At 37.2% G+C, this 20,835-nt stretch overlaps 1 protein-coding gene across 3 annotated transcripts in view; it reads right to left on the bottom strand.

Moving 5' to 3' along the window:
- Window positions 1-20,835, bottom strand: part of SMG1 (SMG1 nonsense mediated mRNA decay associated PI3K related kinase) — a 139,274-nt gene that overhangs the window by 6,710 nt on the left and 111,729 nt on the right. For all 3 annotated transcript variants that reach the window (XM_075069258.1, XM_075069259.1, XM_075069261.1), the window contains 21 exons: window positions 17,876-18,124; window positions 17,295-17,433; window positions 17,101-17,210; window positions 15,448-15,666; window positions 14,810-15,000; window positions 14,281-14,453; window positions 13,777-14,056; window positions 12,219-12,491; window positions 10,761-10,995; window positions 9,019-9,245; window positions 8,349-8,499; window positions 8,076-8,265; window positions 7,346-7,815; window positions 5,682-5,819; window positions 5,099-5,251; window positions 4,583-4,762; window positions 4,135-4,362; window positions 3,379-3,590; window positions 3,065-3,171; window positions 1,027-1,206; window positions 828-934 (listed from right to left, as the gene is read on the bottom strand). In XM_075069258.1, the coding sequence (XP_074925359.1) occupies window positions 828-934; window positions 1,027-1,206; window positions 3,065-3,171; window positions 3,379-3,590; window positions 4,135-4,362; window positions 4,583-4,762; window positions 5,099-5,251; window positions 5,682-5,819; window positions 7,346-7,815; window positions 8,076-8,265; window positions 8,349-8,499; window positions 9,019-9,245; window positions 10,761-10,995; window positions 12,219-12,491; window positions 13,777-14,056; window positions 14,281-14,453; window positions 14,810-15,000; window positions 15,448-15,666; window positions 17,101-17,210; window positions 17,295-17,433; window positions 17,876-18,124 (4,212 nt within the window). The remainder of the gene's footprint in view (window positions 1-827; window positions 935-1,026; window positions 1,207-3,064; window positions 3,172-3,378; window positions 3,591-4,134; window positions 4,363-4,582; window positions 4,763-5,098; window positions 5,252-5,681; window positions 5,820-7,345; window positions 7,816-8,075; window positions 8,266-8,348; window positions 8,500-9,018; window positions 9,246-10,760; window positions 10,996-12,218; window positions 12,492-13,776; window positions 14,057-14,280; window positions 14,454-14,809; window positions 15,001-15,447; window positions 15,667-17,100; window positions 17,211-17,294; window positions 17,434-17,875; window positions 18,125-20,835) is intronic.

The following is a 20,835-nucleotide window of genomic DNA, read 5'->3' as shown; positions in this document are numbered from 1 at the left end:
AGTCCCCTCATACGTTTCATATATCCCCTCTCATTAGGTCTACTGTTGTAGTAGCATTCCATCAATTCCAGGTTCTCTTGTCTCGTCCATGAATGGTTTGTTCCAGTAGCCCACTTATCGTCAGATTGTCCTGGTTCCTCAACATCTGGCGCGGACCTTGTTAATCCGGGCAACATCCGAGCCAGCATGACTCTCCTAGTTTGTGTCGCTCTCATATTTGAGGTAGGCAGGTGAAGTGTTAGGGGGTCTTTTGCCCAAGGACCCCTACTGGAAAGTTGGGTACCAACCAGGATTTGAACCCTGGTCTCTCGGATCAAAGGGCGGCCTCCCGTATCAAAGGGCGGTGCTCTTAACCACTACGCTATCCAGTCGCATCTATATGACATATATATGACAGTTTTTACTGAACTTCCTGCTGCCTAAATAGAATATTACAGATGCACTTTACACCAGAGCCTCTCTAATCTGCAGTGACTCTCTGAATATATAGCCTAAACTTGCACTGGGTGCTTTTGCTCCCACACTGTATTGCAAAGGCATGTCTAATTCGTTGTTCACTATCACATGCCCCTCTTCCTGCTCTCCTAAACTAGATCTAGTGCAGCAATACTGCTTCCCATTCTATCCCTCCCACTGGCCCTCTTTTCCATAAAACAACCAGGACAGAGCACAATATTCCAATTGGATTAACCAATTCTGAGACCACTCACTGTAGGTTTCAGTTTTACAATCAAGCTTTAACGAAAGATAAATAAGTAAATTGATAATTTATTGATAAGTATCGTTAACAAGGACTGTTACTTAAACTTTTACCAAATTCAACTCACCTGTTCAGCAACAGACATTCTCCTGTTGGGATCCACATCTCGGCCCTCTAACTTGGCTTTGACTCGCTTCCACACACTAACTGCATATGAATTCCTTTCTTGCACAGCTAAAAATGCAAATTCAGACTATCAGCTACATTTAACAGTACATATTGAAGCACATTAACACATTTTACAACCATTTTACTCCACTATTTACCCTTTCCTGTTTTAGGGTCCCTGACGGCCTTTTTAGGACTACAGGCGACACCTTTGCCAGTTCCTGGAACTGTGCTTGGAGGCGTATCTGCTGACGTAGCAAGATTTTTCTGAATTGGCTTTCTTGCATTCTGCGACATGACCTCTGGCTGGGTCTTCTGTCCTGTATTGCTACGCACTGCTGTAAAGATAATGTTTAATCATTTGAGCAACAGAATGGAGCAAAGTATTACTAAAACTGATTTGTCTTTACACTCATATTTAAATGTAAAAATTAACATTCTAAATAACAGAAACATATATAAACAGGTCATTAACTTCTTAGTTCTCTAAAACAAGTTTCTGGGAGATGATTAGCAGCCAAGGTATTCCCATTAGTAACTAGCATGTGAATGAATAAGCAAATTCAACTCCATGGTCCTGGGATTTGGATTCCTGACACTAAACAGATTTTTTTTTTTTTTTTTAATTTGTACATTGGCCTTCTCATCCCATCCACAAATCCTGTCCAACTACTGAACAGCAGAATTAGCCTCAGCATATTGCGCTCTTCTGCCCTTAAATCTTCTTCATCTCCTCTCTCCAGCTATTATGACCTTTCCCTCCTCCCCTTCTTTCTTCTGCACCCACCCTGCAGCTACCTGCCTCTCAAGGCAGCTTCACAGTTTTTAGCTAAGTAGATTACTGGCCTTTTGGTTTTCCATCCACCTTTTCTCCATATGCTCCTCTGCCTCACAGGCCTGAGGAGAACGTGGCACTCCAGAAACTTTTTTAACCAGGCATTTGTTAGACAGCTTGGTCTGAGTGCTTGAGGTCACCTCCATACGCTTACAGCACATACACCTTCTGCACATGTACGTTACCATTGAACTGTGTGCGCAGAATGGACTGAAGGAAGCTATATGGTTTACAAGGCAAATCAATGTTAACTTTCAAAAAACACATCCTTTAGTACAAAATTTGTCATGCTTATTTTCAGCCCCGACAAAAATTTGGAAAGTCTGAATGAAAATTCCATCAGCTATTTAAAAAGTGTCCTTTCAGACTAGCAGTTCAAACTAAATTTGGATACAACTAATATTTAATTAAAACTTGGTATATACACACACATGTAGTCTATAAGAAATACCTGTTTAACAAAGTTTAATATTTTCTCTTTGAGAAACAGGTGTAGTAAGAGTGCCAAAACAGTACATTGTAGAGATTTAATCCTTTATTTTTCTATATATGCACAACACATATCTGAGAGCCACACACAGCATTTCAATACATATACAAATGCATGATCCTGCTGCAGCTCTTTTCTCTTCTGCTTCCCCGACTTCCTCATTTCTGTTCCCATTTTACTTCCCCACCTCACAAAACTAAACCAGAATATTTTTTTGTTTTGTAAACCATGTATTTACATGAGGTTAGAAGATTCCACTGCCACAACTGTTGCGAGGAACTTATGCAAGCTATTCCTATTATCAATAGGAGTTAGAATGTAAATTCGCTCCAAGTACTGATTTTACAATAAACCCTTACATGGGAATTCAAGCTTATATGGACAGCAATAATGGTCTTTGGGTAACTGCATTTTTATGAAGTAAGTCTTGTTGACAATATATAAATTCAGATATTTTAAAATTAATCTCAACCCATTAAAAATTAGATTGTGAGGCTATTTACCAAATATCAGGTATCAAAGCAAAGCACCACTAACTCATTCTTTGTTCATAAGGTAGACGGAGGATTCTGGATTAACAGGTTCTGGTGCATTTACAGTATATTTGATATGGAGCATGACGCACAACAAGGAGTATAAAAAAAATTTATTAATTTTCTGGGATTTGTGGTTTGAAGTAGAGGTTACTTTATGTGATATAAATTTTTCAATTTTACAGTATATTTTTATTTAAGAAAAGGGATACACTCACGAACTAACTCACTGGTTACACTTGCAGTAAATTTTATAAAGCAATTTTTGTTTTTTTGCTAAAAAAATGTTGTTGCTAAAAAATCCATCATGTTTGATTTGATACTTTCCCAAATGTTACCTGCAGCAAAGGTTGGCTGATATGTAGCAGTTGATGTTGGGCTTGAACATTCGTTTGATGTATCCGTGACTAAGGGTGATGCAAAACTCACTAGATTATTGTAGACACTAGGAAACATAATAAAGTCCATAAATATTTATACATTCAGCTATAGTATGTTACTTGAAAATCCCAAATGAAAACCTGAGTAAAAATGAAGTGAAATTCTGCAAATAGATTGGAAAAGAACTAGAATGCTATGTGTGTCTGGTTTTATTTACATATGTAAACAGAAAAGAAAATTCTGTACAATCATACAGAAGATATAGCTTTACCTTTGACTCTGTGTTTTGAGTTCTTTCAGGGTGGGAGTTATTTCCTGCAGCATTTCAACATGCTCCTGATTGCGGACCTGACCCATAGCTTGAACTAATGTAAACAAAACTGTCTGAATATTGTCTTGCCATGATTTATATTCACCCAAGAACTGCCTAACACTATTCTCATAGGGAACATCTTCACCATCTGCAAGAGCGGCTTCTTCATCCTATAAACAAAGAAACTAGGTGTTAAGATTCATGTTTGCTTTGTTCTGTATCATAGAAAAGCTTAGCAGTTGCTCTGCTTCTACAGCCTTTGATGGGTTTTCCTATGAACACCACATACATAAGTGACTGTAATTTCAATAGAAGAAAAATTTTCTTCAGATTTATCTAACTTGAAAAGGAAATGTCGGACATGTACAAAATTTTTTAAAAGGTTTGTGTGCCCATGTGGATTAAAACAGAAACAGAGACATGCATACAAGAAAGGCAAGCCTTAGGTCTACCAATATTTGATCAACTTGTATCACTATGACCTGATATCTGCACAATGTTCCAGAACCCCTTTACTCAATTTACCCTTGAGTAAAATTTCTTTGATCTCAAAGTGTTAATCAGTTCAGCCCTATGTACATAAGCAGGAATCACCATTATTTTAATTTTAGGGAATACCATGAGGTAGCCTAACATGAATACCCTGGTAATTTTATTTTTCTTGAACACTAGGTAGGTCTTCTATAACAAAATAGTGGAAGTTTTGGGCATTACCTTTGCCATGGCTTTCAGCAGATGTTTGACGTCTCCAAGTTGTCTGTTGTGACCAGTGAGCACAGTTTTAATACTATCAACCAGATTCTGAATTGTTTCACAAACTGTTTCTATCTGTTGTTCTTTCTCTGTTTGCACTGCCCTTTGTGTAGACATGTCCTGGGTTAGTTGTTTGTGAGCTAAGAGAAGCCATTCAGAGCTACCAATAGGATGTTCAAGATTGGTGCCCTGAAAAAAGAAAATTTTAAACTCTATCTAGATACAATAATTTACTAAACAAGTATTCCCATTTTATGTCTACTGCTAAACGGATTTAACCCAATACGCTTTCCTTGCTAAAACAAGCACACAGAACTAATAAGAAGTGAAAATAAAGTGGAGAAGCCATTCATAAGCTTTGTAATTATGTTGTATTCTACAGTCCGTCTCCCCCATCAACTTTACTCACCACTCTCTGAAGTAAACGTAGCTCCAGGTCAGAGACTGAACTGTTAAACTGTGACGCAAATGAACACATTTGTTGACAACGTTTGATAAGTTCAAATAACGCAGTATCAAGACTCAAGGCTTCTGCTGTTCTAGTGCGTAAACTTTCAAAATGAATTATGTTACTGCAGAGGAATGTAACCTATAAAGCAGAAAAAGTGAGAACCACTCCAATTAAATTGCATATTACATCAAATAAAAATACAATGATGCTTCTAGGCTTTTATCTGCAAGTCTACTTCTAGACAAGAGCACTCAAAGCAGGCAGTAGTAACAACTGTGTCAATTCATGGGCAATAACATTATATAATTTTTTCTAATTTAAAAGCAGTTGGGATAAGCTCTGGAATCCCCCAAAATAGTCAACTGCCCTTCCTGGCACCAGAGATTTTTCCAAACCCTACCTGCAGTAAGGCTGAACAAACTTTCCTAAATTCTCAAATAAACCAACACTAATCAGTGAAATAGCTTATACTACCTGACTTGCTCTTTGACTTTCTTTAAGGACAAGGTTTCTTCTTTCAGCAATAGTAGCATCAAAATCTTGTAGGACTGGGGCCAATGCAGGATTGGCACCTCCTGCCCATTTCAAACGCTGCTCAATGCTGGCTTCAAGTGCTGCTAGCTTCTCCTATATTGAGAAAATGATGCTGAATCAAAAAAACTGCAAAACACACAAAGCCTTTTTTTTTTTTTTTAAAACCACTCTACCCATGGGACTACCCTTCCAGTTGAAGGATAAGTGTCTCAGCCTTCAGGAGAAGTATGATTTGTATATCTGGGTATTTAGTCATGGAGCAAATTTTCTGCCATCCCAAGCAGAGAATGCTGTGTCTGCTGAGGCAGAGGGATGAAGTAATGGAATCATACACACAAGGTGGGACAGAGGAAGGCAACTCAAAATAACAGGTCCACGTAAAAGATGTTAGCTCACAATGGCTAACCAGAATCATGGTGAGCAAGAGGTGGACACTTTTGGAATGTGTGGACTGCAGTAGTACAATGAGGAAGAATTCACATTTATGTATGCTGCAAAAACACACCCCAAAAAAGAAAAATACCTGAACTGTTCCAATTGAAGCTTCGATCTGGCTGAGCATATGAAGTTTCTTTTTCATGCTGGCTAAAATTGCAGAACGGGGTGGAGGAGTAATGGACATGGCTTGTGGGCGACTGATAAGGAGATCTTCATGCTGCCACTTTTTCAAAAAAATATTTATATTGAAGTTTATATAATTTCTTTCAAAAAATATTAAACTTTTATAATAAAACATTAATTCTAACGTTATGGTTACATTTTGTATCAAGGGTATATTTATAAAGGGTTAAACAATTAATAAATAGCAAATATGTTACAGATATAAGCAGCAGGCATCATAGTTATAAACATCGGCAGAAGGTGACACGGAAGGTTATAAGCCATGGATATAAATAATGTACTGCCCTGTTGGACTAAATTGATTAACCATTTATTATTAACCCTTCAGAAAATATGTATATATGTACTGTTAAACTAAAGGAAAATGGATTACACTTTATACTTGGTTTTTAACCATCACAGGTTAACAAACAGAATATCTATGAAACAGTTTAGCAAGTAACATTTTAATTGTTATTGCTGATTATTTTTAAAAACAATTCATTTACATTTAAAATGAAACAATTTCCTGTTCCACTTTTCTAAAACACACAAAACATTTCAAAAGGAAGACTTATCACAATATTACACTCAACCAAATATCTCCATAGCAGAAATCATTAAGGGCTCGTCTTCACAAGCAGTGGTGCAGCTGTGCCATTTTAGCACTTTAGTGAAGATGCTACTACACTGATGGGAGAGCTTCTCAGGGGTACTGATTTTTCACTGTGGGCATTGCACTAGTTCCTCCTTTCTCAGGGGGCTGGAACGGAATTTTTCCCTCATCATCAGATCGGACAAGTGGTTTTTTTCCTATGTTCCACCCAACTGGTTTGGGGTGGGGAGAGGATCAGTTGGGCAAACAGGAAAAGGAATTAGACTATGATATTGCAACTAACTATGGGAACATGGGACGGATGTCCAGTGCAGGTCTCCATTGGGAAGGGATAGAGAGATCCGATAAAATGGATTAGTAAAGGATTTAAAGGAGATATCCTTTAAAGGAGTGGGAAAGGGGGGTGAGGTTGGGGCCCCTTCAACTGGTAGAACAGAGAGCCAAATCCCCTCCCTTTATAGACCTCTCTTACCCCTATTCAGAGGGGGAAGTCCAGGCTGTGGGTTGGCTGAGGACCACAATGGGTAAGGGAGAGGGCAGACAGAAGCCCCTTGGGTACACACTGAAACGATTATGGAATTACCTGCATCATACACTTGTGTCTGCTGGGTACTGCTAGACATTTAAGAATACACTTATAGCCTAATTAAACACATCCAGTGTCTCTCGTCCTTCTTCTGGCACAGCTGGACACTGGTTTATATATGTTTAGTTCCAAAACTTAAATTATAAATGGTCATGTTTGCACTCTTGGGAGCAGCTAGCTCCACAAGCTACCAGCATGCTACGCTATTCTTCCATATCTATGTATTAAATAAAATTTAAAAACTGAAAACTAAATAAAGTTTACTAAAAATCCATCAATGTTCATTATACACTCCACAAGCAATATGTATTTTATGTGCCCGCATGACACAACTAAAGCACATTTTTAGATGAACAATTTTGGAAAGAGTTCACATATGATTTACCTGGAACATGGCAATATGCAACTGCACCCTCTGAAGGCTAGTCTTGCAAGAAGAAATACTGGTTTCAAGTCTGCGCACTAAATCATGTTTCTTCCATGCTGTGTCATATGAACTGGCCAATACTGTTGCCCTGTTCATGACCAGCTGTGAGAACTTGCCAATTTGGATATTGTGTTCTACAGCTTTCTTACACAAGTCATCCACAGAAACTTTGCTTTCTGCTCCAAAGTCCTTAGCCTCTACTTGAGCAATGATATCCACACCCAGAGCACTGATGAAACTGCACAAAGTAAGCCCCAAGGCTTGATTTGGAAGGCCAATTAAAAGCTGTCTCACAAAATCTGCTGTAAATGCCTTTATAGGTTTGGCCATTTGGTCTTCACTAAAACAAGAATTTCTATAAAGGGCTTTCACATTGACAATTTGCACAGGTCCATTTACTGTGTTCTGATCTTCAAGTGAACTTGATCCTTTAAAAAAGAAACAGTATTTCATATAAACATTTTGTATATCTAGAAAAATTTCATTTGTTTTCTGTACAGACAGCAATGTTATTACATGACAGAATTTACATTTATTTGCTAGGCACTAGCATCTTAAAATATGTAAGTTACAGAAATACAGATTAGTTTCATTCTGTACTCATATCACAGGTAAAGTGGTAGAGAGCAGGGAGGTTTCCTATTGCTATGAAACAAAAATGGCTTCTTTTACATTAATGCATATTTACCTGACAAAGTTTTAGAAAATGTACCACAGAGTCTGAAAAATTCTTTGATTGTCTGTAGTCTCTTTAGAAAGAAAATCTCCTCTAGAACTTGTCGATTATCATCATCATCAAAGAAATTAACTTGAGTGCTCCGGGCTTCTCTGATTATATCAATCTTACGCCATGCAACAGGTACTTCCATCTTGTTTAGCTGAATGAAAGTAAGAAAAGAATTATTTTCTTGTTTAATAAATGCCTTATGCCTCAAGGATATTTTGAAAAATAAAGCCATACCTTTTCAATTAACAAGCCAAATGCAGTTTCTACTTGGGCAAACATTCCATCAAATGCAACCAAAAGCATCTGGCCAGCTGACATTTTTGGAGTTTCATCAACGGAACCATTTCTTGGCTGAATTAATTCACCATACTGAGCATGAAGCATTCTAGGAAAAAAGATAAGAGGGTTAAAATATTTTTGGTACCAAAAATACCTATGGCCACTGGTGATTCTATCTGACCAGAAAGTCTTGTGCAGAAAACTCATTTAAACCATGGCTGCTGCACGAACTGCAAAAATTATGAATTCCTCACTCCAGTTCACAGCCTTCTCAGATTTTAGAGACACTTGCTCTCCTGAAATCTCATCTCTCCATATTTTCCTAAGCTTTTCTTTTAAAATGTCTCGCTAAAAGAACGGTCTTGTATTGCCTATAAAGTTTGGGAAATACCCCAAACGATCAAATGCATCTTAAGGTCTAATTTATGATGATTAAAATATAAAAGTTTTCATAATCTCACATTTATACTCATTTTACTATTAAAAACTAAGTATTATCCATTGTTAGGTGACATATGTAACAAATAATCAAATTAAAGACAAACCAAGAATTAGATATGGTGGGTGAGAATATGGCAAAACATATTGACTTTGAACTAAAGGAAACACACACAAAACTATTTACCTTGCAACATCAATGTAATGAGTATGTGTTTCTTCTTCTAGCCCCATAGCTGCATTTCTTAAATAGGCTTGAAGAGATTCAACCAGCGTTTGCAAAGGGACTCCATCAGTTGTTTGTTCAATAAGATTGTCCAGTTCATGAAGCATACTTTCTAAAGTGTACTCTCCTTTCATTAAACACCTAAGAGCTTCTGGAAAAATGATCTGCCTGAAGTTTGAGTTCAATTCCTGTCAGAAGTATGCAAGAATAAGAAAAAAAATAGCTTTTTCCCCTTTTTAGGTGTCATATGCAATGCCTTATTTATTTTATTATTATGCCATCTACAGTAAAAGGTTGTTTGAAGACAATAGACTATTGGGTAGCAAAAGGATCAGAAACTTGCTTCAAATATTTTATCATATAAATTGCGACTAGGAAGCCCTGTAACTTCGACTGTAGCTGTTTTAAACCTAAACCAATGGCATTTTACATAAACCAAAGGATTTTAAAACATTAAGTAGTGAAGGCAGTATCTTAAAGAAAGTGTTCTATTGCCCACCTTGTCACGACTTATGCAGATTACCTAGTCTCCCCCACTGATGAGTGAACCACCACCCTGTAGCAAATAACCATTTTTAATATGGAAAAATAATAAAAAACATTTAAAGTAGACTTAGATTATCTGACTGCTGTTTAGCAACTAGAAATGAGGAGTTATAGCACCGCACGGACTAACTGCAAGTGCTCTACAGATGATTGGTGGTACAGAGACTTCATTTTGAGAACCGCTGTTTTCACTAAGCAGAATGTATCAGAGGGCTAAAGTAGGTTGTGCAAGGTATCAGCCAGTGCCCTCCATCTCCAAAACAAGACAAGATGCACCAAAAGAAAGGTTAGTTAGCTTAGTTTAGAAAGATTTTCAAATCTCATCCAAGAACTCAAAAGGAAACATGGCCTTATTTGTGTGCAGTGCAATTAAGTTACATGCATGTTTCTGAAACACAGGTTAATAATATAATACCACCTTTCTCCAGAAACTCTCAAAGCTCTTTATAAAGGTGGTAAAGAGTGCTTTTCAAAAGTGACTTAGGAGCACAAAACTCCTCAAAAATGTAACAGTCACACCTGTCAGTCAAATGGATGGCTGGTGAAAACCAAGTAATTGGTCCATATGATTCAGAGTTGCCCTTAAAGTCAAAAGTTTCTATGAGTGAGCACTCTTCTGTAGGTAAAATTAAGATCATTTCTCCCCTCCCAGGTCTGGGAACTGAGGCCTGTAAAGTATTCCTTTAGCGTATTTTGAACAGCCTGGTGGGTTTTTTGGAGGGGGAGGGGGGGATAAACTGTAGCTAGAAATAAATAGAAATGAAAAATTTTAAACACCATTTGGAAACCTTTTTGGGCTCCCAGTGATAGGGAATAATATGAAATAACAGCAAGACATGGAGCTGTTATTTTGACTAATTTGTTACTATTTCCATCTTCTATATCTCATGGTTAATAAATAGTAACTTTTTTCAAAATTCTGGGTTGCATTAATAGTTTGTTTTAGTCATTTAAATATTAAGTAATTATAGTAAACGTAACAGGTTGAGAGTCAGGGAATAAATGGGATATTTAAGACCAATTCCTGATAAAAGACTTCTGGTAATAATGTAAAATAAATTATAAATACTTATTTAGGAGAATTTTTGGAACACAACAAACTACATGGTTTCGCTGATGTATTTGGGAAAAAACAATGGCATAAAAGTACAGTTCACCTGAAGTGAGATGTAAACTCCATTAGCTAAGTGAACTGCTTCTGATGCTTCAATTGGGTTTGGAATGTCCAAGTCCTGTGGGACCAGATGACATTGCTTCAATAACTGCACGAGGCATGTAACATTCCCACTCATGCTACACAGCTCCTCCAAGAACCAGGCTCCATCCCTTGAAGTCAAATCAACCAGTTGCTCTCCAGCACTAGATGCGGCACCTTCCATCATTAGATTACGTCTAAATGAAGCAATATTTTTGTTAGACAAGTAAAAGCACATGTGCTAATGCATATTAAGTTTACTTTGCTACCACTTAAATTGATAAACTAGCCATAAAAAACATGGAATGGAGCAGATCTTAAAAAAGGCAACATTTTATAGTATATTCTAGGCAATATGGTAATTTAGATTTTTAATACTGATATTAAATTGATATTAATATGTACATTTAATATGATTTTCTAATTAAAGTCAGTAACTCAAGTGTAAAAAAAAAAATTACCTTTTTTTGGCCAAAAAATGAATATAAAGTCATCTGTGATGACCTAGGAAAATGTCTGTTATATTTCTTATGAACACTGTGTGACTGTTTCCTAGCAATTGTGTATTGCTGGCTGCCTAAATGCATAGAGTGAAATTAAAGGAGGCTGTAAAAGGGTTGCTGAGGAGCCAAGAAAGAAAGGGAAAACAAGGACACAGATAAGACAGTCTCTTCGATAGGCAGCTGCAATTAAGATAACAGTGGCTGGGCCATCAAGTGTGGTGGTGTGGGGAAGGACCACCTAAGTGGATCCATCCAGGCTAGGATGTTTTATTCTTCCAAAGTTAAACTGGAATCAAAGCAGAACCTGAAAGATCAGAAAATCCTGATCAGTTTAAAATGTGCTTTTGGAAGAAAAGTGGGGGGAAGTGGTCAGAGAGGATGGTCAGGATGTGACAGGGAAAAAACCAACAGTGAGTGACATTCAGGGACTGAGGGGAAAAGCTGCAAGCAGGACAGACTCTTTCACCCAACTCAGAGATGGGGAATAAGCCAAACTCACCTGAGCCATGGATAAAGAGGTTAAAAGCTTAGGTAAGGAAATATGCGTGTAGGTTTCTTATTTTAAATCCACTTCTCTAAGCACTGGGTACCGTTGGGAAAAATAAATCATGCTCTTTTTTAATCAGCTGTTTCTGCATCACTGCATCACACACATACAGTCACAGGCTCCCAAAAGGGAAACCTCGCAGTATCCAACCCCAGCTGGCCCTCCTGAATTAGTCACAGTTGGTAGCCAAGGGGCTGTAACCCAGAGACAGTGGTTGGATCACAAGACCCGACCACAAAAAGAAGTGGAGGCACAGGTCTGAAACTTGAAAGGGCACACTAAGGAGGCTGGAAAAGGGTCTCATGGGGGAAGCCTATCCAGAGATCATGAGATTAACTACCTATAGTATATTTTATAACAGATTGCTCACCTTGTAAGGGTGCAAAGAGCAGATATAACAACATTTGCTAGGCTCAATGACCCCTCCTCTCCATTTTCATGAAGGAAAACCTTAATGCAACGTTCAATTTCTTTCAACTGTTCCTCACAAACTGGCACAGTGACTGCTTCTTGTTTCAAACGTTCCACCTGCCTGATTAGTCTGCTGTTTATATCTGCTGCGTATCTTTGAAGAGTCATTTCTGTAGCAGTTATGAATTGACATACAGTTGGAGGTGGCTGAGGAGCATACTGCATTTCATACCTGTAAAATGACAGCAAAATGACATGTTCTCCTTTTTGAAACTTTAACAAGCGGCACTCCATTCCCTAGGGAGAGTACTCCATATTTAAACACGAACTGAATCAAATATTTTAGGCCAAATTCTAGATGTGAACAAAGTGGAGGATGGCCACCCTACTTTGGCTCTTCTGTCAAATCATGGACTGATAACTCATTCAATGGCTCCTGACATGGAGTACAATAGTGCATGGACAACACCTGTGCAGATCATGTCTCCTGGTCAAAAAAAGAATGGCAAAACATTGACAAAATTCCCCTTCCCCACTCCTTTCTGAAAATTTTAGTTGTTTCCAACCAGCTTTAGTCTGCTGATACACAAGGGCCTGGCCAAGTCATGATATCCATCCAAATTCCCCTGGCACACAAAAAAATCATGAGAGCTGATCTAAGTCAGGATACAAATGCATTTGAATACATCTCCTTTTATTGAGGTGGAGAGTTTAAGTTCACTTCCCCTTCATTAGCCAGAATGCAATCCTTTGTTTCCAGAACATTTCTAATACAGTAGATATATTTGCTAGATCAATATACTCAACGTTTATTTTAACTCAAAAGAAAAAAAAAGTCTTCCTTCTTTAGTGTCATCTTTCAACATTCTTTAGGGAATGAGTTGGCAATAAATTTAGAACAGCACTGATGTAAGTCAATGGACATCCTACCTTTCTTGCCTTTTGGTTATAGTCCAGCATTAACACTAAAATCTATTCTCAGGATCAATTGGTGGACAACAAGCCAGAAGTCTCCTAATTTCAGAAGTACAATTAACATTAAAAACCACTAACCATGCTAAAATATCAGTTCACTGTGCTTTAGTGTTTTTCTACCGCCCATCGCTGTAGTATTTGATAACAATACCAAAGTCCCTATTGGACCTCATGGAATCTCTGACACTTTTTTTTCATGACCAAAACTCTGCTTGGTGTGGTGTAGGGTTTTGTTTTGTTTAAGCGATGAAGGTCACTTTCCTAGAGCTGTGCACAGACATTAATCAGAAAATAAAGCAACAATATTTATAGTTGTTTTGTCACTATATGGATGAAGCTGAGACCACACTTTAAAAGATGTTCTCTATTTTCTTTTTAAAATGTCTGCAATAGCACCTTAAAAGGAAACACTCCTTGGAAAGACTATGACATTTTAACATAAAACAAAACTTTAGTGTTTTACATTTCCTGCTTAAAATAAAGGTATCTTGAAAGTAGCAAGGATTAAATTACTAGGGAAATCCATTGTGCTGTCAACTTACTTCCCATAGAGATCCTGACAACGTTCTATTGTCATGTTACAGATGAGTTCTTCCATCCACGTCTTCCACTGCTCAATTCGGTGTTTCTGAAACACAGCTTTGGGATACTGAAGAGCTACTGTTGCATAGTTATGCAACTGTTCAAGACAGCCACGTAAAACAGACCGCCTCTGCTGAAGAAGAGCACCAACCTCTCCCTCTAGCTGTTCACACTGACTGATCAAATGTGCCTGGCCAGCATTCTGCAGAAAGGCTGTTGCTGGTACATAACTTGGGGGACCTTCAAGAAAGAGATTAAATTTTAACTATTTTCCTGTAATTATTGGTGATCACATATGTAATATAACCATAATTTAAAATCACATATTTATATGTATAAAACCAGAGTATTACTAACAGTTTTAAGTCATTTGTTAAAAAAACATTTGGTTTTAAATACTAGTTCAATTATTTTTTCATGGATAAAAATATCAAAAGAAGGATACAATACTATTTATTTCATACCAAGGTCCATTTGGGTGCTAATTTCTTGAAGAAGACTTGCAAGTTGTGTTGCCTCTAAATTATTAAAAGCAGCTTGGTAATGTGTTATCCACTGCTCAAATTCATTCAGTTTCACTTGGATTGCTTCCTGAACAGCTCTTTGCTGCGATTGCAGCTGGGTGTGTTCAGAATACCTGAGTTACAGAAGTCACAGAATCTATTAACCGCCCTATGAGAAATATTTAATTACACTGATCAAAGCCATACTAACTCAACTGATCTGAAAATCTATTTTATAATTTTCACAGATTACATATTAGAAAAAGTTTAAAATTAATATATTCAAAACACTTCTGTAAATTGTATTTGCACTGTGAGAATAAGTTTCTCACTGCTGTCAATCCCTGGTCTGAAGTAACCGTTCTAAAATTAACCAATGTGCATACAGCATCTAATTCATAAAAAGCTGCACTGTGCTAACAGTGCAATATTAAATAAAGCTTTAAGATCCTCAAATAAAAGCACTGTAGAAGCACAGCTATTTCTATACCTGTGCTGCAATGTATGAGATGGATGATCTACTCCTTCTGCTCCTTCTAGAAATTCTATCTCTTCTAGTAATTTGCCTTGCAATTTTTCAATGTCCGTCAACTGTTCTTGCAAGCTTAGATACTCTTCTAAACTGCTGTCCAGCTTAGGAAGCACAACCAGCATTTCATCTCTGTTCTTAAACCAGTTTACCTATAAATCAAGATATAGAAATAAGAAAAACAGATGTGCTATTTATTCAAATGGATAGAGGAGGGAGTACTTCATTTCTGTGCTGCTGCTCAGCTGTAATCCATAGGTACAGATTTCCTCAACTCTCACAAGTATTAAGCTTTTAATATTGATCAAAATATTCATCTATGTCTCTAGGCTTCAGATTTCAAGCCTGTGGCACAACGCAGGAAATTACTTTAGCACATACTTAACTTTCATGTGCTTAAAAAGTTAAGCGTGTTCTTAAATGTCCTTTCTAAACAGTGACACTTTCCTAAATCTGGGCCTGAACTGCAAATACTATTTTCTAACATGCAAAAACTACTTTCAAATATGAAGAATTTCTATTCATGACACTCTTAGCATTTTTAAGAAGTTTCATCTGATAGTGTAATGTGACATGTTACTGTAGTGACTCTACTTTACCTTTATCTCAGCTACTCTTGAAGAAAAGAGGCTACGAGTGATGTCTCTTTCCATCTCTCTTTTGCTCTGTTTGTTTTCAGCCTGCTGGCCACCACCACCATACACAGCCCCAGCAAATCCTGCTTCCCCTCCTGCTGTCCAGTCCACAAGAGGATCATAAACAAAAGCCTCAAGCAACGTAAGCAAAGTCTCTCTCCCACGTCGCATAATATGTAGAACCTGTATTTTGTATATTTTAATAAGTTTAGTCAGGTTAAGCTATCCTCATAAAATAGCACAGTTTTTAAATACGATATAGACATTAATATTTGAATAGCTAAATAAAGCAATCCATAACTTTCCTGAAGGCAGATATATGGAAGTATATACAATTATAGCTGCAAGTTCAAATAGCGCTTTCTTGAGTTACAGCTGCACCAGAGTTTGCATTCTAACCTTTCTTCACAAGCTCCTAACTCCTTGAAAAGATTTACTTTGGGGCTGAATTTTTCTATATTTGTCTCTCCCTAAAGCTGATTTTTCTTTTCTTATTTGTGCGTAAAGGGTGCAGAGATTGGAAGACAGAGAAGAAAAGTAGTAGAGAAAGAAGAGGAAAGAATGACAACTAAGCAAAATCCCTTCAGTCATTTAAGTTATGGTTTCGTAAAAGAATTCTCACTTCCCCCTTGTGTAACATATACATAAAAATCTTACCACTTGAAAAAAAAACCCCACAATAGTACACTAAAAAAAGCTGAAGTCTGAAATGTAAGTTTCACATACATATAGTCTTCCTGGAGGGCTTTTTCATCTGTTTGTTATGCAGTAATAAAGAAAAAGGTTCTTAGCGGCTGAAAGAAGTCTCTGAACATGCTTAGTAGAAAGCTAAGATTTCCGTGAAACTTAATGCCTTCTTTGTCATGTCACCACAAGTTCTCCAGAAACGGCCCCTCAATTTACTATTAGAATACAAAGACTTTTCAGGTATTAAATTCTCTAACTGTCTTATATATCCCCATAAGACATAATAGCTTCATAGAGCTTAAGGCCAGAAGATATAATCGGATCATCTAGTCTGACCTCCTATATATCACAGGCCAATACATTTCACACAGTTACTCCAGTACTGGGCTCAAAAACCTGTGTTTGGCCAAAGCATATCTTCCAGAAAGGCATCCAAGTCTTGATTTGAAGACATCAAGAGATAGAGAATCCAACACTTCCTTTGGTAGTTTGTTCCTATAGTTAATCACACTCACAGTTAAAGATGTGCCTTATTTCTAACGTTAGCAGGTATGTTGGGCAATGCGCTTCTTACATTGCATTTATCTCAAATTTTAACATAATATTCTATATTTCTGATCTGGAGAGCCTAATTTTTAGAAGTCAATTAAACCTGCCAAACAATGGACCATTTGTGATCATGCCAACATCTGGAGCTAAATTTTATATACTTGCACGCTTTTTTTTTTTTTTTTTTTTTTTTTTTTTTAAGTGTTTCACAAAAATATAAAATGTCCCCAAACTAATACTTTCTTATTTCCTCCATATCAAACAACATTTAAAGAATAAGAATAGAGTAAGGGTTTGAAAAGGAAGTAAGGAGAAGGGAAGCATTTCCAAAACAAACAACAGATGAGAGTTCCCCACATTTCTAGAAGTCACACAGCCTACCTGTTCACAAGAAAGCCTGAAAACCCCTTCTACTCCAGTTACTCCAAGTGCTGTTTCAATATTGTGCGTCATCCGGAACGGAACTTTTTCTGGTACTCTAAGGCTTTTTCCTTCAAGAGAAAGATTCAGATTTTTAATTATTAAGAAAAGGTTATATTTGAATTATGTATAAAACACACAAAAAAGTTTTTTACCTTTTTCAAAACAAACATTGTAATCTATATGTACAACTTCTCCTGTAGTCATGTCGATAAGAACATTATCCAGATGTCTGTCTCCAAGACCAATTATATAGCCAACCATGGACATAACTGCAGTGGATCTCGCATATGACTTCAAAGAAAATTTCAGAATCATGTTTTTGGTTTTAGGAATCTTAAAAAACTTCACTTAATTACTTTATTATTATTCTTTTTAGGATAATTCACAGCAGTCAGTTGCAAGTTCTCCTTTACTGATTGTCTCAGGACATCTACCAACACAGCACTCATTTCTTTAAGAACTTCAGGTAATAGGTTAATTAAAATACAGGTAAATCAGGGTTTTCCACTTCTTTCTAGGGCACCATTTTTTCTGCTTTTACTCCCAATCTCTTGCTCTCCCTTCTTCCAACTATCCTTATTAAAGCACACACTTCTGTTAAGTGATGATTTAATAGTACTAGCTCACCTGTCCCTACAAGAGTGCCATTGCTATAAGCATCCCAAGCATCTGCTGCCCCTCCCCTAAGTCAAAAATATGGTTTTAAAAAGGAAAATAATATACGTTAGCTTACCTGCGTAACTCTCCACCACTCATCAGGTGTAGCACATGATGACCAAAGTTCTTTAGCTAGAAGATTTGGTGGAGTTGCCTCCATAAGCTCCTCTAGAACAGCCTTCATTACGTTCAAAGGCCAGTCACGACGAGATACATCTAGACTAAGCCCAACTGCCTTCAAAGCAGGTCCAATTTTACTGTAGTAAAGTTCACTGGGTCTAGGTACTATTCCAGGATTTTGAGGGGTCTGGTAAGAATCCTGAGCCTACAAGAAATTGAATTATAAAGCTCTCTTATTTATTCTAACTACAATACTGAGTTACAAAGTTATCCTAAAGTCAGTTCAGACTAAAAAAAAATTGGAATCTAAATCCTCTCTCTGGATAATAACTTGCAGTGCTTAGACTATTTCAAATTCAGGAGGTTATTGTTTTTTTGTTTTGTTTTTTAATTTATGACTGATTTTCAAAGCACTCACCACTGTCCTACCTCCACTTCTACTGAAGTCAATGGGACTTTTACAACTGAATTCAGTAGCAGCAGGGTTAGGACAACATTTAGTATCAGAGGGGTAGCCGTGTTAGTCTGAATCTGTAAAAGCAGCAGAGAATCCTGTGGCACCTTATAGACTAACAGATGTTTTGAATCATGAGCTTTCGTGGGTGAATACCCACTTCGTCAGATGAATGTAGTGGAAATTTCCAGGGGCAGGTATATTATGCTAGCAAGCACGCTAGAGATAATGAGGTTAGTTCAATCAGGGAGGATGAGCCCTGATTGAACTAACCTCGTTATCTCTAGCTTGCTTTCATATATATATATATAATTATATATATATATATATAATAATATTATATATACACACACAACACACACACACACACACCTCCCCTGGAAATTCCACTACATTCATCTGACGATAGGGTATTCACCACGAAGCTCATGATCCAAAACGTCTGTTAGTCTATAAGTGCCACAGGATTCTCTGCTGCTTTGACAAACATTAGCACTTCTGAAATACCCATTCTAAGCTACAGAAGCTAAAGTGACAAAGAGCTAAGAATGGAAAAGAACTAAAATGGTTTAGAGTAACTAACTTTAGCCATCCAAACATGCTCCTCCCTTGAAGTATCACACAAGAATATATATTAAAAGTAAGATATGCCTAAGAAATGTCTCTTCACTAACAGAATTTGATTATACAGTTTTGCCTGATATCTGATCAAACCCACGAGAATGAACATACAGATCTACTCAGCATGAATGCAGTTCAGATAAAAATCAAAAAATATTTAATATTTGTTAGGTTTTAAAGCAACTTTGAATATTCCACTCTGAGAGATGCTAATTAGTTTAAATACAGCACTTACCTTTTGTGCTGTAAAGCAGCTCTCGCTGCTGCCACCGCTTAAGGCAAATAAAGGAGTGTCTCCACCCATTGAATTTAGGCCAGATCTCGTTCCAGCGGTGTCACGGAATAGTGCCTAGCATGAAACCGTGGTGTCTCTTGACATTAATGTAGCAACATGGTGTTCACGATTGATAAAAACTGCATGATTCTTCATCCAGATGTAAATCTTCTAAACCTGTATCATAAAATTTAAGCAAGTATTCTGCTTAAAATTTAGCTTCTACAACAAACTATAAAAGCTTTTTCACCTAGGTAGCATTTCTGAGTGCACATTCCATTTATACTTTAACAGCTAACATATCTATCCAGGCTTCGAATGGTTCCTAAGCAATGAGGTTTGCTAATGGAACAGTCCTTGGCTGGCTGCTGTATAACTCATGGGAGAAGCATGCAAAGGAGTGCCAGCTCTGCAGAACACTTCCCTACCATTCACAGAGTGTGTACCTCAGGCTGAGCTCTCTCTTCTCGGCTACTGCATGAGTTTATGAGAGAGTTCAGTTGATAAGGAAGATCAAACAGCTACCGCTGAACTCTTTTCTGTCTGAACAGCACAAAGACCCACAGCCTTTTCTTCTGCAGCTTATATGAGTCAAAGAATCTTACAGCATTTGTGGAAAGAAAGCCGATGGATGATCGACACTATTACATAGGACACCTACAATGTCTCTCATCTACAGTTCAGGTTATAATTTAAGGGCTGCCTGAAAGGTTTTTTGGTCAGGTTGACTATCACAATACACACGCAAGGTTCACGATACTATTTTCAACTTATAGGTACTACTCTATATTAAAAGTGAGTGTAAGCCTGAATAACATACATATAAAAGCATCTGCCCAATATTTTAGCAACTTCACACACATACACACACATCCTGAGGAAATTCCAGTCTTACTTTGAAAAATATGGTAGTTCTTCCATTGACCAGGAAAAGAGTTTCTTGGTTTGGTTTTAGGTAGAGAATTTGATAGTGTCCCACGCTTGAATCGTGACTGTGTCCTTAGCGGACACTTCTCCAGGGAGTGCTATTTCAGTGTTATCGTGGCAGCCAACCAAGGATAATTTCTCAAGGCGTAAGGACGTGTACTAGATATTCTGTGCTTTGTTGCAAACTTGCATAACCTTTTAAAGAAAATTTGTTAAAAAGCTGAAGTTCAACTGATGTGCGGTAAACATTTACAAAAACAATAGATTTTCACTTTTTGGGAAGGACGGAATTGCTTTCTTAAGCCATGTATTCTTCCATTTTACTGATGTACTTAATCTATATTTATAATAATTGGGGCAAACATCAAACAGTAACATTTTCACCATCTTATTTAACAAAAGTTTGGCTTAGAAACTATTACAGTAAGGAATGCTCTAAGTGGTAGTTCCTGATTTATTAAATTGTACTAGGTCTGTCTGGACAGACAAAAGGCAGAAGCAGAGCACCTAGAGGGTTAATTCCTACCAAGAAATCTGCACGTTTTCACTTTTTTTGCAGAACAGGCTAACTTCAAGAAAACCAATTTACGTATTAATAGATCCATCTACATCCGTTCAATTACCAGGCTGGCTCTGGTGC

The sequence above is a fragment of the Chelonoidis abingdonii genome, chromosome 9 (assembly GCF_003597395.2).
Source record: "Chelonoidis abingdonii isolate Lonesome George chromosome 9, CheloAbing_2.0, whole genome shotgun sequence".
Classification (NCBI taxonomy): Eukaryota; Metazoa; Chordata; order Testudines; family Testudinidae; genus Chelonoidis; species Chelonoidis abingdonii.
The sequence above is the reverse complement of the archived record's forward strand: the minus strand, read 5'-3'. Positions and strand labels throughout refer to the sequence as shown.